At 50.6% G+C, this 27193-nt stretch overlaps 1 protein-coding gene across 4 annotated transcripts in view; it reads left to right on the top strand.

Moving 5' to 3' along the window:
- Positions 1-19392, top strand: part of C2CD3 (C2 domain containing 3 centriole elongation regulator) — a 71366-nt gene extending 51974 nt beyond the window's left edge. For all 4 annotated transcript variants that reach the window (XM_040426520.1, XM_040426518.1, XM_040426519.1 and 1 more), the window contains exons 26-33: positions 3336-3400; positions 4933-5138; positions 5320-5438; positions 5639-5794; positions 10319-10518; positions 11285-12107; positions 13444-13546; positions 18618-19392. In XM_040426520.1, the coding sequence (XP_040282454.1) occupies positions 3336-3400; positions 4933-5138; positions 5320-5438; positions 5639-5794; positions 10319-10518; positions 11285-12107; positions 13444-13546; positions 18618-18764 (1819 nt within the window). In that variant the 3' untranslated portion in view covers positions 18765-19392. The remainder of the gene's footprint in view (positions 1-3335; positions 3401-4932; positions 5139-5319; positions 5439-5638; positions 5795-10318; positions 10519-11284; positions 12108-13443; positions 13547-18617) is intronic.
- The last annotated feature ends 7801 nt before the right edge of the window (positions 19393-27193 follow it).

Genomic DNA, 27193 nt, shown 5'->3' with positions numbered 1-27193 from the left:
CCGAGCACCGGAGCTGTTCGATAAACGGCGCGCATTGGGAACTCCCAGCAGCCCCCACCCCACTGCTGGTTGCAACAGGTCAGAAGATGTCAATCAGCGGCAGGCGGAGCCGGGAGAGGCAGGGGCTCACTGATATGAGGACTCCCTGATGCATGCTGTGGATTGAGCAGACATTTTAGCAAAACAGCTGGGTCAGTTCAAGTAGGGGGCAGCATAGGCGTCACCCTCAGATAGGCGTCACCGGTTTATGCCGCCCTCCCATAGAGGGCAGCATAGTGTCCCCCTCAGATAGGCGTCAACTGTTTATGCCGCCCTCCCATAGGGGGCAGCATAGTGTCCCCCTCAGATAGGCGTCAACGGTTTATGCTGCCCTCACATAGGGGGTAGCATAGGCGTCACCCTCAGATAGGCGTCACCGGTTTATGCCGCCCTCCCATAGGGGGCAGCATAGGTGCCACCCTCAGATAGGCGTCAATGGTTAATGCTGCCCTCACATAGGGGGTAGCATAGGTGTCACCCTCAGATAAGTGTCACCGGTTTATGCTGCCCTCACATAGGGGGCAGCATAGGCGTCACCCTCAGATAGGTGTCACCGGTTTATGCCGCCCTCACATAGAGGGCAGCATAGTGTCACCCTCAGATAGGTGTCACCGGTTTATGCTGCCCTCACATAGGGGGTAGCATAGGTGTCGCCCTCAGATAGGCGTCACTGGTTTATGCCGCCCTCACATAGGGGGTAGCATAGGTGTCACCCTCAGATAGGTGTCACAGATAGGCTTCCCCGGTTTATGCCGCCCTCACATAGGGGGCAGCATAGGTGTCACCCTCAGATAGGAGTCACAGGCGTCACCGGTTTATGCCGCCCTCACATAGGGGCAGCATAGGTGTCACCCTCAGATAGGTGTCACTGGTTTGTGCCGCCCTCACATAGGGGGTAGCATAGGTGTCACCCTCAGATAGGTGTCACCGGTTTATGCCGCCCTCACATAGGGGGTAGCATAGGTGTCACCCTCAGATAGGTGTCACCGGTTTATGCTGCCCTTACATAGGGGGTAGGATAGGTGTCACCCTCAGATAGGTGTCACCGGTTTATGCCGCCCTCACATAGGGGGTAGCATAGGTGTCACCCTCAGATAGGTGTCACCGGTTTATGCTGCCCTTACATAGGGGGTAGGATAGGTGTCACCCTCAGATAGGTGTCACCGGTTTATGACGCCCTCACATAGGGGGCAGCATAGGTGTCACCCTCAGATAGGCGTCACCGGTTTATGCCGCCCTCACATAGGGGGTAGCATAGGTGTCACCCTCAGATAGGTGTCACCGGTTTATGCTGCCCTTACATAGGGGGTAGGATAGGTGTCACCCTCAGATAGGCGTCAACTGTTTATGCCGCCCTCCCATAGGGGGCAGCATAGTGTCCCCCTCAGATAGGCGTCAACGGTTTATGCTGCCCTCACATAGGGGGTAGCATAGGCGTCACCCTCAGATAGGCGTCACCGGTTTATGCCGCCCTCCCATAGGGGGCAGCATAGGTGCCACCCTCAGATAGGCGTCAATGGTTAATGCTGCCCTCACATAGGGGGTAGCATAGGTGTCACCCTCAGATAAGTGTCACCGGTTTATGCTGCCCTCACATAGGGGGCAGCATAGGCGTCACCCTCAGATAGGTGTCACCGGTTTATGCCGCCCTCACATAGAGGGCAGCATAGTGTCACCCTCAGATAGGTGTCACCGGTTTATGCTGCCCTCACATAGGGGGTAGCATAGGTGTCGCCCTCAGATAGGCGTCACTGGTTTATGCCGCCCTCACATAGGGGGTAGCATAGGTGTCACCCTCAGATAGGTGTCACAGATAGGCTTCCCCGGTTTATGCCGCCCTCACATAGGGGGCAGCATAGGTGTCCCCCTCAGATAGGCGTCAACGGTTTATGCTGCCCTCACATAGGGGGTAGCATAGGTGTCACCCTCAGATAGGTGTCACCGGTTTATGCTGCCCTTACATAGGGGGTAGGATAGGTGTCCCCCTCAGATAGGCGTCAACTGTTTATGCCGCCCTCCCATAGGGGGCAGCATAGTGTCCCCCTCAGATAGGCGTCAACGGTTTATGCTGCCCTCACATAGGGGGTAGCATAGGCGTCACCCTCAGATAGGCGTCACCGGTTTATGCCGCCCTCCCATAGGGGGCAGCATAGGTGCCACCCTCAGATAGGCGTCAATGGTTAATGCTGCCCTCACATAGGGGGTAGCATAGGTGTCACCCTCAGATAAGTGTCACCGGTTTATGCTGCCCTCACATAGGGGGCAGCATAGGCGTCACCCTCAGATAGGTGTCACCGGTTTATGCCGCCCTCACATAGAGGGCAGCATAGTGTCACCCTCAGATAGGTGTCACCGGTTTATGCTGCCCTCACATAGGGGGTAGCATAGGTGTCGCCCTCAGATAGGCGTCACTGGTTTATGCCGCCCTCACATAGGGGGTAGCATAGGTGTCACCCTCAGATAGGTGTCACAGATAGGCTTCCCCGGTTTATGCCGCCCTCACATAGGGGGCAGCATAGGTGTCACCCTCAGATAGGAGTCACAGGCGTCACCGGTTTATGCCGCCCTCACATAGGGGCAGCATAGGTGTCACCCTCAGATAGGTGTCACTGGTTTGTGCCGCCCTCACATAGGGGGTAGCATAGGTGTCACCCTCAGATAGGTGTCACCGGTTTATGCCGCCCTCACATAGGGGGTAGCATAGGTGTCACCCTCAGATAGGTGTCACCGGTTTATGCTGCCCTTACATAGGGGGTAGGATAGGTGTCACCCTCAGATAGGTGTCACCGGTTTATGCCGCCCTCACATAGGGGGTAGCATAGGTGTCACCCTCAGATAGGTGTCACCGGTTTATGCTGCCCTTACATAGGGGGTAGGATAGGTGTCACCCTCAGATAGGTGTCACCGGTTTATGACGCCCTCACATAGGGGGCAGCATAGGTGTCACCCTCAGATAGGCGTCACCGGTTTATGCCGCCCTTACATAGGGGGTAGCATAGGTGTCACCGGTTTATGCCACCCTCACAAGAGTGTTTGTTTTATCTTCATCCAGATCAGCTTTGCAGGATAACAGGCTGAACTAGATGGACGCCTGTCTTTTTTTCAGCCCTTACAAATGTTACCGTGTTGAATGGGGTTTGCCGAAGTCCATGCAGCAGAAACAACCCCATTTACATGTATGAGATGTATTTTCCATTGTAGAAATTTCTCTAACAAATCTGCTACTTGTGAACGAGTGTCTAGAATGTGGAGCTGTGGATTGTGCACGTTTCTTATGTTACTCTTTGTGTCTGTAGACTGAGTGAAGAACTTCTCCTGGACCCTCAGCAAACCTTAGTGTTCAAGGTGTGGCACAAAGCAGGTAAGTCGTTCATTAGTTTCGTGAATGCCGCAGAGGGAGATGTACACAATAATGCATGTATCCTAATCTCTGTAGTCAGGTGCAGGCACACACATTAATAACTATGGTTGTAGTGCACCATGCGCTATAACGGGTCCATTCACACGTCCGTAGAATGGGTCCGGACCCGTTCTGCAACGTTGTGGGATGAATCCGGACCCGTTCATTCTCTATGGGGCAGGAAGAGATGCGGACAGCACACAGTGTGCTGCCCGCATCCACATTTCCAGTGTGCTGTCTGCGGCCCCGATCTTCCGGTTCGCGGCTCCCGAAAAAAATAGAACATGTCCTATTCTTGTCCGCAATTGCAGGCAAGAATAGGCAATTCTACGGGGGTGCCGGCCGGGTGTATTGCGGATCCGCGATACACCACAGACGTGTGAATGGACCCTTAATGTACGATGCATGATGCTGAGCATTAAAGACTATGGACCCCTCCAGGGGCATTTGTTTTATGATTGCATTTTACAAATTTTTTGGGGGGCTAAAATGTATTTCTTCAGTTGGTCTTTATCAAGTGTTTAGTTCTTTCTGAGATACAGGGGTTAAACACTAGTCTGTCTGTAAGCCGTCAGTCTGTTGTCTCTGATACCCTGACCTCATAAATACATATATTTAAAGGATAACCGTCATATTTTCACTCAGAATTCCGTTTTTCATATATGTTGTTGCTGCTGTGGTGATAATCCATATCAATCACTAATGATTGTGTTCACATACCACTTGTTTAATAAGATTCCGTCCATATAAACCGCTCCTCACAAGACGTCTTTCTGGCTATCTTCTCAAGATGGCCGGCGATGCCCTTACCCTGAGGCTAAGACCTCCCTCCCTAACTACCCAGAATTCATTCGGCTCGCCCCAGCCAATCGGCTTTCTCCAGACTTAAACACGCCCTCTTCCTCCTGAGTAGTTGATCGCGAATATTCTAATCGCAAATTTTTTTATCGCGAATATCGGCACTATCCCGGTCTGACGGGAGGGCCCACTACTACGCCCTCCAGAAGATGGGAGACGGAGGACACCTAGCAGCGCTGTCTTGGCCTGGGGGAGGAAAGAACCGTCTGCGATTACTAGGTAATTCAATACCTATAGAAGAGTATTAACTAGGGAACCAAGGTAAACTTAGTCAGACCAATCCAATTATATGACCGTTACCCTTTAAGTCATATTCTTATTAATTTGATGGGAATCAAGCTCTAATAAGTGGTTACGGGGTCAGGAGATCAGAGATAAGACATTTTGTCGCGCAACAATTTTTATAATGATAGTCTATGGTGTCACGTGGAGGCGCGACAGTCGCAGAAAAATCCATCTCGAACAGATTTTTCTGTGACTGTTGCATCGCACCATAGACTATCATTAAAAAAAAATTGTCATGCGCCAGCCTTAAGGGGCGCAAGCGAAACGACCGCTTACTGACCGGAGCTGAGACGAACTGGAAACCCCAAGGAAGACTTTGCAGTTCTAAAGCCGTCTCTGACTTGTTACAGATGTGGAACGAGTCCTGGGCTTCGCCTCAGTGGACCTCTCCCCTTTACTTACTGGCTTTCAGTCCGTGTGCGGGTGGTATAATATCGGAGACTTCACTGGTCAGTGCCAGGGTCAAATCAAAGTGTCCGTTACTCCTCTGGAAAACATCTCGCACCTGAAGGAGCAGAAACGGCTAAGGAATGAGGCCTCTCCAAGACCGCCCGAGGTGGGTGATTTTTCCATTGATAACGCAGCCCTGGGAGCTGCAGATTTGGAGCTCTGTGTTAGCAGATCTGACCGTTCTACAGATTGATTAGGAAATTCGTTGGACCTAAAAATTCCCAAAGGCAGAGAGTCCCTCTTAGTTCAGTATCTGTTCTGTTGTGAATACAGTTTTTTCCCTCCAGGTCCTATTACCTCCGTCTTCTCTGTGCCCTCCCGGTCCTGCTTTGTTGGGGTCGTTCCCCACTTCCCCTCTTCCCCAAAGAGCAGACCTCGCCCACGTGCCTCCTGGAGCCGGTAACAGGTAAGACTGCTTTTCCATGATCTATAGTATCACATATACCGTCTCCACACCTGACACTAAACATCAGAAGGGGTCATGTTGTCATTCGCCTGTTTCAGTAGTGCAGCCTCATGTTTTGGGCCTATAACCTTATGGATCTCACAAATGTTCCAGGGTATTCTGCAGGAGCCATGCTTATGACTTCAGTTTTTCTCACTTAGAGAGACTATATTCCCAACCACACGACATGAGGAACGTACGGAGACTATACGTCGCTTCCAAGAGCCGGTCCAGCAGGCGGAGCAGAACACTTGGAGCGCGGAGCACATGGATGCTCTGTCACAGTCCTCGCGCGCCCCTCTACTGTCTGCACTCAGGTGAGGATTGGATGTGTGGGGATTGTACATCAGGGTCCTAAACTCTTGGAGTTAAAGGGGTTGTCCCATTAGATAAATGTATGGTTGGCAGAGGTCCGACCAATGGGGGACCCTCCAATCGTGAGTTCCCTTGTTTGAATGGAGTGACGGACACTTATGTGCACTGCGACTGCTGGAGGTAGGAGAGCGCTTGTAGGCTGCTATCTCTGGCAAGTCCCATAGAGCTGAATGAAGAGGAGGACACATATGCTGTATTTAAAGGGGTTGTCCAGGACTAGGAAAAGATGGCTGATTCCTCCCGAAAACAGCAGCACCCCCTGGCCACAGGTTGGTGGTGGTATTGCAGCTCAGCCCCATTCACTTCAGTGAAGCTGAGGTGGAAAATCAAGCACAAGCTATGGACAGGTGTAGGGTTGTTTTTTCTCGCCCATATTCATTGGGGGACACAGAGACCGTGGTATAGCTATGTCCACTAGGAGGCATCTCCTGAAGATTTTATATTTTGGTTTATTTTTTTAAATTTTTTCAGATGGGACAACAGTGGACGCCTCGCCTCCCTGTTCTCCCGGGGTCGAGTTGGGCCAGTGGCGGTCACCCGCACTGCTGCCTCCCCCACAGAAGACAAGGTGGACCAGGGCAGCCTCGCTCCCCTGCATCCCGCCAGCCGAGGGGTCACCCATCCAAGCCCCCTTTTCCAGCGTCCTGCGACTACGGTGCCAGTAGCTGAAGGGGTGACCCCCGCTCTCCGACAAGGCGTCAATTTACCCTTCTCCACCCCTTCGGGAGCGGATGCCGGGCGCGTCGCTCCTGAGGGGGTTAACCACCCTGCGTTCGGCCGACACCGCTTCGGTGTTCCTGCCGCGATTTTTGCCGCCCTGCTCAAAGAATATGGCGGCCAGCAGGGCAGACGTTCACACATGCGGAGGAGACTCCGCTCCCCGACTCCTCCCACATTTACACCTCTTGGAGCGGACGCCGTTGTGCCGCTCCAGAAGGGGTTAACTGCAGCGCGATCAGCCGTGCACCGTATCAGTGCTCCGGCCCGCACCTTCTCTGCCCGACCCCCGCTATCAACGGCCCAGCCGGCGGGGTGACGCCCCCATTCAGTCCGGCCGATCTGTGACACGGCCGGTGCAGCATTAGGTGGGGGGGAAGGCAATCTCTGAAAAGCTGCAGCCTTCGTCCCTGATTATCTGGGACCCTTCCCCTAAGTATACTGTACATGAGTGGAGAATTTAACCCCTTCCTGCCTCTTGTCATTGAGGCCGGCTTCCAATAAATAATAATAAAGGACATGTCCGTCCATACGGGTCCCCCTCCTCAGCCACACTCGCATAGTTCCCAATAAAGCCTCCGGGGCCGTTTGGTTGATGATTCTCCACCTGCACAATCCAGTGAAGGATCTCTGCAGGATCCCAATCTGTCCTACGGGGCCTTTTGGTTGATAAATTCTCCACCTGCGCCATACAGTGGAGGACCTCTGGGATTCCCAATCCACCCTCCTGGTTGTTGGTTAATAATTCTCCACCTGCACAATCCAGTGGGGTCCGCTGGAATCTCCCATCCATCCTCCGGGGTTCTTTGGTTGATAATGCACCGCCTTCGCAATCCGGTGGAGAGACCTCTGGGAGTTTCCGTTCCACCCTCGGGTGTTTTGGTTGATAAGTCCCCGCCTGCGCAGTCCACAACTGCCAGGGGCGAGATTCTGAAGGGTAGCTCTACGCTCAAGCGAACCGCAGCAGGACTCGAATATTTCCGCTCCCCTACTCCTTCTCCCTAAATCATGCTCAGACACACCCTCCCTCACTGGGGAGGGTCCGTCCAGGAAGAGGGGAGAATCTCTAATTCGGACCCTTACATGAGTCCGAAGCAATCTTCCAGAGATTGCGTCTAGGTGGCCGGCAGTACTGTCGTATGCATTACCCCCTTCCTTGGTGTAACTGCACTACTTCAGGATACAGTGCCTGCCTTATACATTGTCCCCTGCCATAGGTGGACTAAGTACAATGACTTGGGGTTCGGGACCTGCCATATGCAGATCCATCGGTGGCGCGATGACATGGTCACTGGTTACATTATGTGCTGTATGCATTACCCCCTTAGGTGCACTATTGCACTCCACGGGGTACAGGACTCGCCATATGCGCTAGTTCTCGCTGTGGGCATTCGCCCCCCTTCTTAGGTGGGGTATTCTCCCTACCACTGACCAGTACTTGCTGTATGCTCACACCTTCCTTAGGTAGCTAATTACTCTACCATTGAATACGGTTCCGACTGTCCGCTATCCTTCCACATCACCGTGCTTCCGTCGCATTTCCCCCTTCCGCTAGTGATCCACTAGCGGGTAGTGACTAAGCATCTTCTGCGGCTCTAGGTGCCTTTGCTTATTTTCAAGAGGGCGTGGCTACAGTTGGTTCTCGCAGGCGCCCGACACTCTTACCCTAGTGTTATATGGGTGCCACCAGTGGATACGGTGGCTATTCATCGTTGCATCCTTCTTTTGGTGCTGGTTTTCGCGCCTGATTATAACCTCCTCTGTCTTCCAGGGGGTTCCTAGCATCACTTGTGGGTCTTACAGACCCCCCATCTCCATGGGCCTCTGTTGCTCCAGTCGGTCCTGATATTGTCCGCATCAATACGTAATACATACTCCGTTGCACTTACCTAGTGAGTACGTTCCAGCGGGTCGACTCTTTTCGCTGACTCCGTATTCTCTATCCACCACTCCCCATTCTCTGGTGCAGCTTTTCGCTAATGTTCGAGTTCATGGTCGCTGCAGTAGGACATCCCCCTCTGGTAGGGGTCCTACCCTGGAGCTAGCTTGGCAGTTGCGCCTGTTCAGCGCCCTTCCAGCGAACCTCATGGTTCATTGTCACCCCGTATGCCTTGGTAGTTCCTACGTTGCTACCTTCCCATTCCGGACGCGATCTGGTCCCAACTGGTGGGCTGTGCCGCTCTCCACATTCTTCCTCCTACTCTTCCATTGGGCTGGGTGTGCTAACGGTATCTGCACAAAGGCTTCCCGCCTTCTCTCCAGAGCCAGAGTTCCGGAAGCATCCGCCATGGAGGTCCTGATTCTCCTTGGCGGGAGTTTCTTCCCCTCCTTCTCAGGGTTCTACGGAAGATCCGGATGGAGGACATTCAGACATATCCTAGTCGCTCCGAAACTGACTCGTCGTGCGTGGTACGCCGACCTCGTTCTCCTTGAGACGTCCCTTGGTCACCGCCACTCAGAGACGTCCTTCTTTCAAGGGGTTCAGTCTTACATGACCTTTTCAATGACGGCGTGGCTATTGAGTCCGCCGTTCTAACGTGGAGAGGGTTTTTCGGCGGATATCTTCCGCACTATGATTCAGGACAGGAAGTCTGCATCGCCAGTATCTGTTATGGGACCTGGAGGTCCTTGTGAGGCTTCTCTGAAGCCAAGACGTCCCCCTCACTTTGGGGTTTTCTTTCTCCTTTCTACTTTAAGGGTTGGACCTTTTTGTTTAGCCCTTGTTTCCTTGATGGGTCAGGTGTTGGCGCTTCCGTCTTGGGCAGCTTTCCAGGTTCCCTGGTGCCCGTGGGAATCTTCTTTCAAGGAGCGTCACGTACGGTTCCTCTGTACCGTCCTTACAGCCTTGGGATCTGAATATGGTTTTCTCAGCATTCCTTCTTCTCCCGAAGGTGGTCTCTGACTTCCATATCACGGTCCCTTCCTTCGCACCCTACGGAAGGGAGTTACATTATGGTCGTTGTCAGTGCTCTACTCATTATTAGCAGCCTCCGGTCCCTCTCTGCGTACGGATCCCTTTTTCTCTCAGGAGGGTCCTCGCTGGGGATTGGCGGCCTACAAAGGGCGATTGCACGTTGGATTCGGTCTGGAAGTGCTGCAGCTTACCGCGCTCGGAGCGGGGTTCCACCCTTAGGTGTCACGGCTCACTCCCCCAAAGCGGTGGGCGCTTGTTGGGCTAGGAGGAATCGTGATGGTCGCTGCGTGGGCCGAGTGGTCTTGCAGGCGACAATTCTTAGTTGACTGCATGGGCGGGGTCCGTCAAAAACCTTGATCTCTTTGCTTTCAGTGAATGGAAACCTTTTAAAGGGGGTTTCCAGTAAAATACATTTTTTAACACTATGGTCCCTGCAACAGAATATTCATACTTACCTGCTCCACGCAGCTTAGGTCCTCTGTTCTGTCTCCGTCATCCGGTCCCTGCATGGTGACATGCACGGCTGCAGCCAATGACTGGATTCAGCGGTGATGTGGTCACAAGCAGCATGTCACCTTTTGAAGCCAGTCATTGGCTGGAGCGGTGCATGTTTCCATGCCCATAGCCAGATGGATATATATAAACAGCGCGGGGACAGAAGATGGAGAAAGCGGAGGCAGCGCGGACCACCAGAGCGTCATGGGGCAGGAAGGTATGAAACCAATCAGCATGTAAATAAGCCTATTTCCATTCACCAGCAGCAAGCAGATATCTTGAAAACAGGCAAAGCCTCAATTAGTTCTGATTAAATAAGCAATGTTTCGTCTGTTTGCAGGAGGAATCTCGGCGAACTTGATGATATCCAGAAGTATTTCAACCAGAAGTTGTACCGCAGTCTGTCCAACACAGAACCAGCGGAAGGAGCGTCCCTGCAGAATGTGGAGCCAAAACCCCCGAGCTCCGAAGATACCGAAACTCGTCTGCTGCTGACAAAATCCAGTCTGTTAGTGTCCCAAGTCAGCGACCTCCTCAGCGGTAAAAACATTGATCTTTTTAGTTTATGAGTGTAATGCCAGAACATTAGTAAATACTGACACTTAAACAGGTATAGCAGGATAGGTTGAAGGGGAGATATAAAGGGGTTGTACCAAGATAGAAACTTATAACCCTATCCATACAGTAGGACAGTGATGTCTGACCTCCGGCACTCCAGCTGTGGTGAAACTACAACTCCCAGCATGCTCTATTCATTTCTGTGCAATTCTGAGAACAGCGAAGCAAGTGAGCATCTTGGGAGTTGTAGTTTTACCATAGCCGGAGTGCTGGAGGTTAGCCATCACAGCAGTAGGAGATAAGTATCTGACCAGTGGGGGTCCCAGTAGTCGGACCACCGCTGATCAACAGAAAGGGGGTCCTGTGCCCAGTATGAAGGGGTGGCAGACGAGCCTTCCTGCTGCCACTCCTTTCATTCGGGTCCAGCACTTGGGTATCTCTGGCAGTCCCATAGAGCAGCAGCACGAGTTCCCGCAGTCGGACCCCCACCGTTCAGTGACTTATTTCCTATCCTGTGGGTATAGGAGAAGTTGACTATTTTAACACAATCCCTTTAATGCTCTCTGACCCCGCGGCTTCATATGCCTCTCAGGGTCTTGGAGAAGCTAGCTGACAACCCATGACTCTGTAGTAGTTGTCACACTCTTCCTGTGTAAGCCATGTAGAAGCCCAGCATTTAAGGGGTGAATGTTCTGTGATCCATGCTCAGCGTGATCATTATTCTGATCCGCCATTTTTTTTTCTCCAGGTCTGCAGGGACGACATGTCTTTCGAGAACCGCCCACCATCAGCCGGAGCGATGCTACAAGTCACAGCCAGCACGTGGACACCGGAGCTCAGGAGCCTTCTCCTGCCCCTTGTGCCGAGAGCAACCAGATGACTGGTCACCAGGAGCAGTCAGATGATGAGAGTGATCACCCTAGAGCAGATACTCCGCCATTCTCTGCAGCCGGATCCCCCACTCGTAGAGAGAATGACTTGGAGAACTTTTTTCATCCTCCGCTGAGAGAAGATGATTACCATGCCAGCAGCGATGAGGAGTATGAAGAAAATGTCATCGAGCCAAGGACTCTTAATGAAATCTCCACCCTGACAGATAGGACCAGCCCCTGGTCCAGCATGGACTCAGACACTGAGCCTGACTTCATAGAACACAAGCCAAGAAAAGATGAGACTTCTCCAGCCGACAGCCAGAACGGTGAAGATCCCACCGAGAACCCTCCTCTCCTCTCCCAGGTACTTTTTAAGGTTGATCAGTCCAATACCCTGACCTCGGATGGATCCAGTGAATCCCAGAGTCCAGACGAGGACCTCCGAGCCCCAAGCTGTGCTCAGAACGACATTGAGGCACAAGACGCAGAGACCGGGCACACAATCCTCACCTCCAACCACTGCGAGGAGGAAGAATCTGGAGAGGCACAGGAAACCTCCGCTGAGCTGGAGACTGATGACCCTCATCTGCATCACGAGGAATCTGAGGACGAGACGAGATCGCAAGGTGACTCTACCCACCCGGACATGTCCGAAGAGGAAGCGACCGGCCCGGTAGAGGGTACAAGCGGGCATTTACTGTATCCTTATCTGTATGAATAGATGCCAAGGTCCTCTGCTGTGGGTGGCACAGACAATCTGGAGACCCGTCTGACAGTCAGGTTGCTAGGGATTCACTGCCACAGTCTTTTCTAGAAGGTAAAGCAGAAACTCCTTAGCAACCAGTCTGTCAGATTACTCAGGGCTTTAAAGGGGTTTTCCGGAGCGTTCCCTAAATTTAGTTTTTCAGCTGACGGGCGATCTCCGCTGTGATCGCCTGACTGGATGTGGGCTCTTCCGCTGAGGTCCTGGTGCTTCTGTGTCTTCCTGTGTATCTGCATGTAGAGCCCACAGCCGGTCAGGGAGTCACATGACCACAGCCGAGATTGCGGACTCGACGGCACATCGGAAGGGTTAAATTCTGCGGAAACTCTCTTCCTTCCTCAGGATAGCTGAAAAAGAGAGTTTAGGTAAAAACCCGGAGAACCCATTTAAGGAAATTTTCTGACATCATGGATATCAAAGCTTTCAGCAATTTTCTAGGAGATGTCACCATTTTCAAGATCTCTGATTGCTGACCATGAACGTAAACCTTCTCGTTTACATCCAGAAGCTGAAAAACCTGTACAGAATTAATTCTCATGATTGTATCTGCTGGGGGTTATCCTCTTTGCTGTCCTGATACTTTGCTGCTTTGTATCAGCCAGAAAGCCACACTGTTAAGTTCCATGCGGATTGTCTTGACCAGATACAGTTGTAGCAAACACTCAGCTGTGAGAAGCATAAGGACTGTGCCGGGTCTGTGTGAGGTAAACAGCCTGGACTTCAGAATGATATCTTTTATCTGAACTGATACATTGTAACAAACTATCAGGACAGGAGAGAGGTATGTGCAGCCGATATGTTCAGCTCGCAGATGTAACGTTACATTACCCTACTTCGTGAGATTTCCCTACCTCGTAACTTCCGGTCGCACCGGAAATGACGTGAGGAGGCGTGCCGATCTGCGCATGCGCAAAACGACGGTTTAGGGAAATCTCGCAACGGAGTTCAGCTGGACACCGGGACACTGCGCATGCGCCGGAGAGCGTCACCAGCCTTGGGGTAGGGAAAGATTACGGCTCAGTGCGCAAGCGCGGCTAACAGAACATCCATCCGATCTCTGCGCCTGCGCCGTGTGGGGGTAGGGAGATCTGATGGCCATTTTTTTCTGTTAAATATATATATATATTTAACAGAAAAAATGGCCATCATATCTCCCTACCCCCACACTGCGCAGGCGCGGAGATCGGATGGATGTTCTGTTACACCGGCATGTGACTTCTGTAGCTGGAATCGCCATGCACTGATCTTCTCCTTAACGTTCTCCTGCTCCAGCTCGGATCCGGTGCTTCTCCCAAACTTCTTCCTTCCCCCGGAGCACTTGGAGGCCTCCATGAGGTTCTTGAGCCTTTCTCCCGCGCTCCCCTCCGCTCAGAAGGTGCGTGTCATTTCATCTGTCACAATGTTCTAGAAATCCTCATTATTGAAGCAGACGCTCCGGGACATATCACTACACCGCATGGAGACCACATAGACATATGATGCCCCATGGAACAGACTCTTCTGCAGTGTGATGTGTGACCACTAGGTGGCGTCTGTGTTATTTGCACTATTATAGTATCCTCACATCCAGAGTGTCTCACCTTCTGCTCCAGCATCACCTACTGTATACCAGTGCCCGCATTACCCCCAGCAGTGCCAACCAGGTACCCCCTTCCTATGCCCATTATAACCCCAGCAGTGCCAACCAGGTACCACCTTCCTACGCACATTATAACCCCAGCAGTGCCAACCAGGTACCCCCTTCCTATGCCCATTATAACCCCAGCAGTGCCAACCAGGTACCACCTTCCTACGCACATTATAACCCCAGCAGTGCCAACCAGGTACCACCTTCCTATACACATTATAACCCCAGCAGTGCCAACCAGGTACCCCCTTCCTATGCACATTATAACCCCAGCAGTGCCAACCAGGTACCACCTTCCTATGCACATTATAACCCCAGCAGTGCCAACCAGGTACCACCTTCCTACGCACATTATAGCCCCAGCAGTGCCAACCAGGTACCACCTTCCTACGCACATTATAGCCCCAGCAGTGCCAACCAGGTACCCCCTTCCTACGCACATTATAACCCCCAGCAGTGCCAACCAGGTACCCCCTTCCTATGGGCATTATAACCCTCAGCAGTGCCAATACCATATTGCAGGCATGGCCAGCTGTTGTATAACTACAACTCCCACCATGCCCTGCTGTAGGCTGATAGTTGTAGGCTGTCTGGGCATGTTGGGAGTTGTAGTTTTGCAACAGCTGGAGAGCCGCAGGTTGGCCATCCCTGCCATATTCACACACGAATCCCACCCCAACAGTCCCCCGGAGCACAAAGTACCTCCCAGCAGTGCCAGCCACATTACCAGTAAGCACGGGCATATTACCCCCATCTTCCACACCTTTCTGCTCTGTCTGGAGGTCCGGCCTCTGCACTGAGGACATTCATCATCTGTAATATCAACAGTCAGAATCTCCATAACATGTCTCTAGTCATATCCAAAGCTGCATTCTCTCTGCCGTTAGATGCCCCACCCCAACAGCTTGGCTGAGGTTTCCACAATTTTGGTGGACTGCAGAGTTGTATAGTGACTGATGCATCTCTGTATGTGACTAGAGTAGAAGACTCAGTAGTGCATTTCTGCATGTGACTAGAGTAAAAGACAGTGCTACAGCTTTGGATGTGACTGGAGTAGAAGACAGTGATGCAGCTCTGCATGTGACTGGAGTAGAAGACAGTGATGCAGCTCTGCATGTGACTGGAGTAGAAGACAGTGATGCAGCTCTGCATGTGACTGGAGTAGAAGACAGTGATGCAGCTCTGCATGTGACTGGAGTAGAAGACAGTGATGCAGCTCGGCATGTGACTGGAGTAGAAGACAGTGATGCAGCTCGGCATGTGACTGGAGTAGAAGGCAGTGATGCAGCTCTGCATGTGACTGGAGTAGAAGGCAGTGATGCGTGTGACTGGAATAGAAGGCAGTGACGCAGCTCTGCATGTGACTGGAGTAGAAGGCAGTGACGCAGCTCTGCATGTGACTGGAGTAGAAGGCAGTGATGCAGCTCTGCATGTGACTGGAGTAGAAGGCAGTGATGCAGCTCGGCATGTGACTGGAGTAGAAGACAGTGATGCAGCTCTGCATGTGACTGGAGTAGAAGGCAGTGATGCGTGTGACTGGAATAGAAGGCAGTGACGCAGCTCTGCATGTGACTGGAGTAGAAGGCAGTGATGCAGCTCTGCATGTGACTGGAGTAGAAGACAGGGATACAGCTCGGCATGTGACTGGAGTAGAAGACAGTGATGCAGCTCTGCATGTGACTGGAGTAGAAGACAGTGATGCAGCTCTGCATGTGACTGGAGTAGAAGACAGTGATGCAGCTCTGCATGTGACTGGAGTAGAAGACAGTGATGCAGCTCGGCATGTGACTGGAGTAGAAGACAGTGATGCAGCTCGGCATGTGACTGGAGTAGAAGACAGTGATGCAGCTCTGCATGTGACTGGAGTAGAAGGCAGTGATGCAGCTCTGCATGTGACTGGAGTAGAAGGCAGTGATGCAGCTCTGCATGTGACTGGAGTAGAAGGCAGTGATGCGTGTGACTGGAATAGAAGGCAGTGACGCAGCTCTGCATGTGACTGGAGTAGAAGGCAGTGATGCATGTGACTGGATTAGAGACACAATATTGCAGCTCTGGATGTGATTGGAGTAGTAGACATAAAGGTACCTGCAGACATTGCAGTATATGTGCAGTTATTCCGTGCGGAGAAGCCGCAGCATATTACAGTACCAGAGATGACACAAGTCTCATCTACGACTTTTGCATTACAGTTTTCAAATGTTCCGGCATGTCAATCATGTCTGAGATCTGCGGCAAAACTGCCGCGGAGGCAGACGAGCCTAGCCGTCGCGGAGTCCCTGCTCCGTAGTGTCAGAGGAAATTCCACATTCAGGGTCCGCATCCCTTCCACAATTTTGCGGAACAGGTGCGGACCTACAGCACACCGTATGCTGTTCGAATCCCTGCAAAAAATCTAGAGCATGTATTGTCCGGACAAGAATAGGCATTTCTATAATGGGCCGTCCGCTCCGTTATACAAATTGCAGAACGCACACGGGAGGCATCCATGTTTTGTGGATCCGCAATTTGCAGACCGCAAAACACAGCGCAGTCGTATGAATGCGCCCTTCTACTTAAGTTTTCCCTAGAAATATGCAGTTCTCAGTGGCAGCCACTAGAGGGCACCGTCTTTTTTTATTTTTTTCTTGGACCTATAAGACCAGAGCAAAATCGGAAAATCAGTTAAATTCAAAAGAAAATGGAATAATTCAGATTTTGCACTGACTTTTCCAACAATTATCAGCGCACGCCATCTTTTCCGTCAGCCAGCAGAGGGATGGGCATTGAGGGGTCTCCACCAGTGCGGCCATTCTCTTCAGACTGGCTGGTACAGGAATACTGATGGTTTCCAGAGGAGAGTATGTGGGTATAAGAAGAGTCCTTCATAATCCAAATTGTCATCGCCTGTGGTGGCTTCCCTATAAATGGGGTGGGTTAATGCTAGTAACCTGGAGGCAGGTTGATACATTGTAGCAAACCCTGCCACGTGAGCAGGACTAGGTCACACAGTGTCAATGGCTACTGGAGGTAATCCACCCTGATACATTGTAACAAACTGCAGAGGAGAGAGATCTGTGCTGCTGATCACAGAGGATTATCTGGACTGGATACAATTGTAACAGACCCTCAGCTGTGAGAATTTATGTGGTCAGAACTGGGTTTTGGTCTGGGAGTGATCTTTTTTTACTGACAGCAAGCAGAGATTTTAAGGTGACAATGGGGCCGCGAATATTGCGGGATACCCACGGCCGGTATCCATTATTCGTGCAGACGACAAAATAGATGAAACCTCAGAGACCTGGTCTGAATACGAGGTGCGACCTCTCGGGGGAGGGGAGGGTTGTCAGTGACGCCCCCAGCAGGTGCCAGGGCCGCTCCAGCAGCGGGCAGGTTCCCAGGCCAGGAATGCAGTAAACACGTCTGTGGTATGGAAAGAGCGCGTCGTCCTCCGCAGGTCACGGAGCTGAGAATGTTCCTGCCGTGTCACAAACATGTTTTCTTCTCCATCTTTTTGTTTCTGACAACCGGTTTTTCTTGGAGATGGCAAACAAAAAGAGGGCTGCGCCCGTATAGGGGTTAACGCTTTCCTCTACAGAATCAGCACTAGACCCACAGGGAGTTCTGTTCACTCAACAATCCAAGATTGATGAGGTCCTGCTCAGCCAGAGCCTCCTGGTTCATTAATAAAATGCCAGAAGGACAGTGAAGACTGACACTTTCCTGGGGAGAAAGAGGAAGAGCGGATGTTTCCATATCTAGTAATGTGAATATATATATATATATATGCACCATTCAGGGTCTGCATAAAGCTGGGCTGTAATCTTCCTCGTGGTGGGGAACAGACCAGAAAGGTCCTGTATTATGTCATCCAGCGGGTGCAGCGTCTTACCGATGACATCACGGGGTCCTGAGGACACTGTGTACAGAGTTCAGAGCCTGATCATCATCAGCCGGTTCTGTCCGGCCGCCAGAGCCAAATCAGCTGCTTCCGAAATTAGCTGCAAATTTGGCCTTGAGAGCTGATAGGAGGAACCGCAGCTGCCGACCCCCGCACCACCGCCCCCCCGGCCCTGTGTGGGAACTTACTGTCTGCGGCAGACACTGGGAGCCCAGGGAAATGACGCTGACACTTGGGGGTGCAGGATAATGACGCTGACACTTGGGGGTGCAGGATAATGACGCTGACACTTGGGGGTACAGGATAATGACGCTGACACTTGGGGGTGCAGGATAATGACGCTGACACTTGGGGGTGCAGGATAATGACGCTGACACTTGGGGGTGCAGGATAATGACGCTGACACTTGGGGGTGCAGGATAATGACGCTGACACTTGGGGTACAGGATAATGATACTTGGGGTACAGGATAATGATACAGTGAAACTTGGGGTACAGGATAATGATACAGTGAAACTTGGGGTACAGGATAATGACAGTGAAACTTGGGGTACAGGATAATGACACTGACACTTGGGGTGCAGGATAATGACGCTGACACTTGGGGTACAGGATAATGATACTTGGGGTACAGGATAATGATACAGTGACACTTGGGGGTGCAGGATAATGATACAGTGACACTTGGGGTGCAGGATAATGACGCTGACACTTGGGGGTGCAGGATAATGATACAGTGACACTTGGGGGTGCAGGATAATGATACAGTGACACTTGGGGTGCAGGATAATGACACACTGACACTTGGGGTACAGGATGATGACGCCGACACTTGGGGTACAGGATGCAGGGTGGCGTCTGGCGGTCGCTCCCCGCCCCTGTATGTGTCTCCTGTCTGTACCCTCTCCTGCCATCAGGATCTCACTGACCTTTCTTTTCCAGGATGGAGATGACACCGCGGTCTCTAGAGGGATCCCTTTCCGGCGTCGCCCCCGGCAGCTCCCCCGGATGTCAAGTGGTGAACTACCGGAGGCCGAGGTCAACCGCATCGCAAGGATTTTTGCAGCGCAGTTTTCCAATAAAAAGTGAGGGCGATATCTACAGCCTGGTCTCCGACCCTCCACATCCGTGAGGGGTTGGGTGTGCTGTCACTTGTAGTTCTGCAGCAGCCTTGCACATATGATGTAGACCTTGCGGGTGGGGATAACCCATGTCCGTACATTACACAGATGCTTCAAGTGAAACACCGCCTCCCCAATCACTGGAGGCCTGAATCTGTAAAATGGAGTGGTGTATTATACTCCAGAGCTGCATTCATAATTCTGCTGCTTGTTATTGGAAATGAAGTTGAGTTCCTGTAATGCATGGGGGGATACGGTTAGATGGCTACTGTGGCTGAGGTTGTGAATGCACTTCAGAGCTAATTCTGTGCAGATACCGGACAAGCAGGAAATATTTGGAGATTTCAGCTCTGAAGCCTGCAGGATAGTGAATGCAGCTCTGGAGTATAATACAGGCTTTATCATGTGACTGAAAGAGCAGTGTCCCGTCCTAGCACTACTCCTCCTCGCCTGCTGTGTGGCGGTGGTGATGCCGCCCCACGCTCATCGGCGCCCCCTCCGGTACACTGTGTGATATTGTGTATATATAATATACAGTTGTGTATTATAACTATTTATGGCGTTTCTTTTATAGATAAATTATTTCTGCATGGATTTATCATCATGTCTAATTTATTCATTGTCAATAAAGTTTGGAATAAAACTTTGTATATAACGGTGATCGCCCGCGTCCTGAGGGGGTCAAATAATCCGGAAGGTCCAATAATCCGGATCCGGAACGCCCTGTGGCCATTGTGTGTACCCGGGCAGTACATTGCGCTCACTGAGCTCTGCTGCATGCGCCGATCACAGCACAAGACGATCACTTTGTATATTATACAGTCACCCCTCGTATCCTTCCCTGATCTTTTCATGTAGGGCCCGTCCCTGCTGTTCATCCTGAGCTCACTAGTTCAGGAACAGAATGCCAGCACTGCAGTGAACACTGACACACAGGCAGGCCATTAGGAGAGATGAAACAGGGGTCACGTTTCTCTCTATAACAAGTGCAATTCCGTAAGATGCAAGTGAAGGTGTTACGGAACGCCATGACCTCGCAGCTGATGGGCCCCATGTAAGTAAATAAGACCTGGTGAATGGAGAGTGTAAGCTCCGAGGTCCGCTGCCAGGACCAGCCTCGCCACAACCTTTTACCCAGTTTTGTAATAACATGCGGGCTCTGCCAAGGGTCACGGTAATAACACACACATGAGGGCGAATTGGACCTCAATTTGGCCGCATATCTTCATGGTTACGCGCTGTCACGAAAGAATCCTAAATGGTTACCAGAATTGATTGGTTGCTATGGAAGTGAAGAGGCAGCCAATTCGATTCCAGCTCTCATTTCTCAGCAGCTCTTTGGGAAATGAAAACAACAAGCTGATTTGTTGCTATAAAGGTGAGGAGGCAGCCAATAAGATTCCAGCTCTCGTTTCTCAGAGGCCCTTTGGAAAATTAAAGCCATCACTTGATTGGTTGATGCTGTGAAGTTGCAACCAGTCAGATTACAGCTTTACGTTCTCAGAAGCTGTTCAGCAAATGAAAGCAGCAACCCGATTGGTGGCTATGAAGGTGAAGTGACAGCCAATAAGATTCTAGCTCTCATTTCTCAAGAGGCCCTCTGGAAAATGAATACAGTGAGCTGTTTGGTTGCCATGGGCAACAGCTCGCTTTCTCCCTGGTACTAGCTGTGATACACCTTCCATGCTGCGTGCGGCCTGTGTCTTACCACAATATGGCAGCATGAACATCCTGACACGACAGGCAGGGATAAATGTACTTCAGATGATGGGAAAGCGGTGACCTCAGTGTCAGGTCTGGAGTGGATCACGTAGCCACAGGCGTGTTGATCTCTAATGGCCGCCATTGCTGTAGCCATAGGTGCTGTTTCCCTGAAATTATACCCCTGCCTTCTTCCCAACCCCCTATTTTTCTCCTCCTGCTCAAGCTATGGAGGTGTCAGTCTTTACTGTAGCTCTAGCATTCTATTCATGATGCAGAAAGCACAGCTATAGTCCCCATTCTGCCTGAGGGGTCTCTGCTGTTACCTTCAGACCATTTCATCCCTCCTCTCGTCTAGTTTTGCCCCTTCAAAGATGAGCAGCGCCTACCAGTAGCATCGGAAAATCATATTCAGAATCCGGAAGGCCTAACCCACCACCAGGTCATTGCCCACCAGTGGTGGTCACCACCATTACTGGGAGGCAGGAGTTTGATGACGCTCCATCTAGTGGCGGCAGTGGCTAAGAGCATTGGCATCACCCACAGTTGCCCCATGGGTAATTCAGCATGGCAGTGGTCGTATGTAATGCGTCCTCTACTTACTGGGATGTTTACAGCTACAGATCCGCCACCCGGGGGCCCCGCAGACACCACCTGGTCAGGAGGAGGGCACACACCTCCCATAATAAGGCTTGTGATTGGCTGAGACCACCAGCTGACAGAAATTATTGCATGTGCTGAGTCACTGACCCCCCCCATAACATTTCCTGAAACTAACATGTGTCGTCGTCGTCCCCCCCACTCGACCATAATCACTTTCATCTGACCGTCAGCGCTCATCTGGAGTGAGGAGATTACCGTACCTCAGGCTGTTTTTCTGTTTTTGTCGCAGTTTTTTACTTGCGAAAGTGCAAAAAAAAGACAAATGTAAAAAGACCCTAAATTTCAGTTATTTCCTATAATGCAGAGCTCTGCGGCGTAATTTCCATTGCGGTATTCCACGCACCATTCTCCTAAAAACACTGCAGGAAAAAGTAGTACAAAAAAAGCGCAAGAAAAAAAACCCAACCAATTATGTGATATTCTGGATTATCAAATGATTATAATAAAAAAACTCTATAAAACTCGCTTGTCAGGGTAGATCCCTCCGGAAGACCAGGAGGCCAAAATGAATTTTTTTTTTTTTTTACTGTTTAAAGGGGTTTTCCGAGGATAGGTCATCCAACACCCGGGACCCCCCGCCGATCAGCTGTTTGAGAAGGCACCGGCGGTGTGAGCACCGCGTCCCTCTCGCTGCTTTTCCTAGGCCACTGACGTTGCGTTCATCGATCACGTGGCCAAGGCGAAGCTCAGCCCCATAGAAGTGAACGGCACTGAGTGCGATATCAAGTACAGCGCTGTACTACGTTTGGCCCTGTGCCGAGGGAGCTGCGGGAATGCCGTGGCGCTTACAGGAGCGCCGGTGACTTCTCAAACAGCTGATCGGCGGGGGTCTCGGGAGTCAGGCCTCCACCGATCAGATAATGGTGACCTGTCCAAAAGAGAGGTCATCAGTAGAAAAAAATCTCGGAAAACCCTTGCAACTATTGCGGCGCAATAACACGATCATTTTATTTTCTGGTTCAGTACGATTACAGCGATCCCAAATTTACGGTATATCGTTTTTTTCATTTGTTTTATTTATATTCTTTTCTATATGATATAATTTTATTTTTACTTTTGCACAATAAAGCACAGTTTTTCACAAAAATCATTGGGGGTCATTTACAAAAAAACGCTGCATTTTACAACGGTCTCTCTTTGCCCCCCTGCGCTGCTGAAGGATGCTCCTCACCATAAAGTAGGTCCACCGTCAGCAGTCCGTGTGCCTGGTGTCCAAACTATTCCAGCCCCTGGATAGAAATGCTGGAAATGCACACGACCGTTGTTCTGGTCCGCATCCGAGTTGCATTTTTTGCGGCTCGGGTGCGGACCCATTCAGTTCAATGGGGCCGCAAAAGATGCGGACAGCACACCGTGTACTGTCCGCATCCATTGCTCCATTCCGTGGCCCCGCAAAAAAATAAAGCATGTCCTATTCTTGTCCGTTTTGCGGACAAGAATAGGCATTTCTACAATGGGCCGCCCGTTCCGTTCCGCAAATTGCGGAAGGCACACGGGCGGCTTCCGTTTTTTGCGGACCGCAAAAAACAGAACGGTCGTGTGCATGAGGCATAAATCTGTTGGGGCCAACCTCCCGTTCCCCGTCACGCCCCCGCCACTCCCAAGTAGCGAAGACAGTGTAAAAACGCCCATGGGTCAAAATATTGCCGCATGGGCATTTAGCAAAATGGGGTCTTGTGACTTTTTTTTTTTTTTTTTTTTTACATCTAAACTGGCGTCAAAAATTTAGTAGCTGACCCCCATTGTTTTTTTTTTTTGTGTCACCATATTGAGGGGTGCATATGGCTTTTTTAAAATCTCTTTTTAGCCATTTTTTGGAGGTGAGGTTACAGTAAAACAAATTCTGGGTTTTTCCACAGCGTTCACCATGTGGAATAAATAATGTTAGCTTTTGGGTTCATGTACACGGCCGTAGCCGTTTTCGTGGTCCACAAATCGCAGATCCGCAAAAACACGGATACCGGGCGTTTGCGTTCTGAATTTTGCGGAAAGGAACGTCCTGCCATCTACAGAACAGTCCTATCCTTGTCTATAAAACGGACAGGAATAGGACATGTTCTATTTTGTGTGGAGCTGCGGAACGGACATGGATGTGGAGAACACGCAAAAAATGCGGATCGGATGAGGACCAAAAACACGTGTCGTGTGCATGAGCCCTTACAGTACGTAGGGATACGGTGATAGCAATTATGTATCACTTTTTTTTACATCTTTTTGCAGTGTATTATGACAGTCACCCTATTACGGATTAGGTCCGGATGCGTTCAGGATGCGTTCAGTGAAACTCACACCATTTTGCAAGCAAGTTTTGTCTGCGATTGCGTTCAGTTGTTCAGTTTTTTCCGTGCGGGTGTAATGTGTTTTGATGCGTTTTTCATGCGCATGATAAAAAACTGAAAGTTTACAAACAACATCTCCTAGCAACCATCAGTGAAAAACGCGGATTAGGGCTCGTTTACACGAACGTGTGATGCCCGCTGCCGTATTGCGGACCACATTTGCGGATCCGATATACATGGGCACCGTTCCGTGTGCATTCCGCATCACGGATGCGGACCCATTCATTTCAATGGGTTCGCAAATCCAGAGACGCGGAACGGAACACTACGGAAGCACTACAGAGTACTTTCTGGGGTTCCGTTCCGTGGCTCCGCACCACAAAAAGATAGAACATGCTCTATCTTTTTGCGGAACTGAGGGATCGCGGACCCATTCAAGTGAATGGGTCTGCAATCCCCATGCGCAATTTGCGGTCCACAGCACGGGCATCACTTGTTCGTGTGACTGAGCCCTTCCAATGCGTTTTTCACTGAAGCTCCATTCACTTCTATGGGGCCAGGGCTGCGTGAAAAATGCAGAATATAGAACATGCTGCGTTTTTTACGCAACGCAGAACTGATGTGTGAAACAAATTTGCACAGACCCATAGAAATGAATGGGTCAGGATTCAGTGCGGGTGCTACGCGTTCACGTCACGCATTGCACCCGCGCGGAAAACTCGTGTGAAAGGGACCTTAGGCTGTGGTTAAACTGCCAGGATCGTAGTTAACTCTGATCATGACCACTGCAGCAGGGGGTCAGCTCATCTCAGCAGGACAGGTTCTGCCAACTACACGGACAGCACAGCGTGCAAAAGGGTTAAAATATGGTAAAAGCCTATCGCCTCCTGCTTCTGGGTCATAAAACAAAAGAAAAAGTCACATAAACAACTGGAGACAAAGTAACAAAAATTTGACTCGGGCCTCATGCACACGACCGTGCCCGTGCTGCGGGGACCGCAAATTGCAGTCCACAATGCACAGGCACGGACCATGTTCCCGCTGCCTTCAGACGCGGACCCATCCAACGATTCACACTGCAAAAAAAGTAGTGCATGCAGTACTTTTTTGCTGTGCGGGTGCACGGACAGCGCTCCGTAGTGCTTCCGTGGGCTTCTGATCCGTGCCTCCATTCCACACCGCACCGTATCTTCCGGATTGCGGACCCAATGGGTCTACATCCGTGATACGGTGCGCAAACGGCTGGTACCTGTATATTGCGGACCGCTGTTTGCAGGCCGCAATATGGGCACTGACCTGCTACGGTCGTATGCATGAGGCCTTAACGAAAGAGCGGGTGGATTAACCCTTTCAGTGGACTCCATGGACTGCGGCAAAGTGAAGAGACTGCAGAGATCCCCTTGGCCTGGGATTTAGACACATCCGATTTTTAGACGTCCCGGTGGGCTAGTGCATAGCGCCCCCCTCGGTTTCTTCTTTGGTATAATACTGTAATAGATCTTCCAGGAACGCTGGCCGGGTACATAAGGACCTGACGCTCCTAGCATCAGAACATGGCGGATCAAAGGGTCCTGATGCTGCCACGTGTCGGGGCCATCAGTGCAGACTGTGCTTGCTCCTCTTCTTCTGTGTGACCTCAGGGTGGATTTTGAATCTGCCCCGTGTCCATCTATGACGCTGATTCCTACCAACGCAATGGGGAGATTTATAAAAAAAAAGTGGTGCAAAGGAAAACTTACCCATAACAGCCAATCAGATTCCACCTTTCATTTTTCACAGCTCCTTTGGAAAATGAAAGGGTCATTCTGATTGGTTGCTATGGGCCCCACTTTTGATAAATCTCCCCAAATGTCTCACTTGTGCATCAGTCCTGCTGATTGAATTGGCTCTGCCTGCCAATTCATTTTTTGCATTGGCTGGTAAATAAATAAGACCCCGGTGAATGGAGAGTGTGAGCTGCGGGGTCCGCTGCCAGGAAAATCTCCTGCTTCGGGACCAGCCTCGCCATAACCTTTCACCCAGTTTTAGATGTCAGCCTAAAGGCTGGCATTATAATAACATGCGGGCACTGCCAAGGGTCACACCCATTAAAGGGTCACAGAAATAACGTACATGAGGGTGAACTGGACCTCAATTTGGCAGCATATCGTCATGGTTACGCGCTGTCACGAAAGAATCCTATCTAGTTACCAGAATTAATTGGTTGTTATGAAGGTGAGGAGGCAGCCAATAAGATTCCAGCCCTCATTTCTAATAGGCCCTTTGGAAAATGAAAGCCATGACTTGATTGGTTGCTATGAAGGTGAGGCAGCCAATAAAATTCCAGCTCTCATTTCTAACAGGCCCTTTGGAAAATGAAAGCCATCACTAGATTGGTTGTTATGAAGGTGAGGAGACAGCCAATACGATTCCAGCTCTCATTTCTAAGAGGCCCTGTGGAAAATCAAAGCCATGACTTGATTGGTTGCTATGAAGGTGAGGAGGCAGCCAGTAGGATTCCAGCTCTCATTTCTAAGAGGCCCTTTGAAAAATTAAAGCCATGACTTGATTGGTTGTTATGAAGGTGAGGAGGCAGCCAATAAGATTCCAGCTCTCATTTCTAAGAGGCCCTTTGAAAAATTAAAGCCATGACTTGATTGGTTGTTATGAAGGTGAGGAGGCAGCCAATAAGATTCCAGCTCTCATTTCTAAGCGGCCCTTTGGAAAATTAAAGCCATGACTTGATTGGTTGTTATGAAGGTGAAGTTGCAACCAGTCAGATTCCAGCTTTATGTTCTCAGCAACTGTTTAATGCCTAACAGACCCCACCTGCTTGTATAGTCCCTGATTTCTGCCAATCTGGACCCACTTTTATTTTATTTCTTTTTTAGGACCAGTTTAAGTTCCCGATTGGCCCCTGGAGAGCACCGCCTCTTTCAGCGGTATACGAGAGAACGATTCAGTCTTGAGGCCTTTTGTATTAATAAATGCCCCTGTACTGTACGGCTGAAAAGGAAGTCTGTCAGCAGTTCTGACCATGCTAAACTGCTGACAGTACTCAGTAGAGGCTGAGGAGAGCAGGACAAACATGCCTTCTGTGGTGCTTTTCTCATCAGGAGTAGTGTGAACATGAGGTTTTATTCTACCAGGTTGTGGCAATCATGAATCTGATTATTTATTTTGTTGCTGCTCTTTGGTTCGGCTTATCACACTTTTCTACACCCACTGGTCAATATCTCGGCCATATTAGTATATATACTCCTCATTGTTACCGCACCGGCTGACCGCGAAGCGTGCGTCGGGGCGTGGTGGCGGCCTGCCGTAGCACAGGATTTTGGTTGGTTTGCTATTTGTGATCTGCTAATCATGAGCAGCCACAATGAAAGCGCTCACTGCCCATGGCCCTTCCGCTGCCCCCCTCTTGCCCCTACCGATCGCCTCATTGGTGGTGCGCCCCTGAGAGTGGCCATAGGTTCCATGTGTATACAAAGCCTCCCTTTAGTTACTGTATTACCAGCCTGTTTACTATTGCACTGTTTCTAAGACCACCACTATAGTGCCGATCATGTTTCATTTCTGATGTCAATCAAATGAATTATCTAATCAGGTTTACGTTGTGGTGATGTGTTTTTATTACAATATTTAACTTTATATACCCCAACTGGTTTTGTTGATATCCTTTTAGTGCCCCTTCCCCCACCTCACATCAATAATGCCCCCCCAATTTGACCCCCAACACAGTAGCGAAGGCCCGTGAAATCCCGGACTGTCCTGC

The sequence above is a fragment of the Bufo bufo genome, chromosome 3 (assembly GCF_905171765.1).
Source record: "Bufo bufo chromosome 3, aBufBuf1.1, whole genome shotgun sequence".
NCBI classification, from domain to species: Eukaryota; Metazoa; Chordata; class Amphibia; order Anura; family Bufonidae; genus Bufo; species Bufo bufo.
This window is presented reverse-complemented; position numbering and strand designations above follow the sequence as displayed.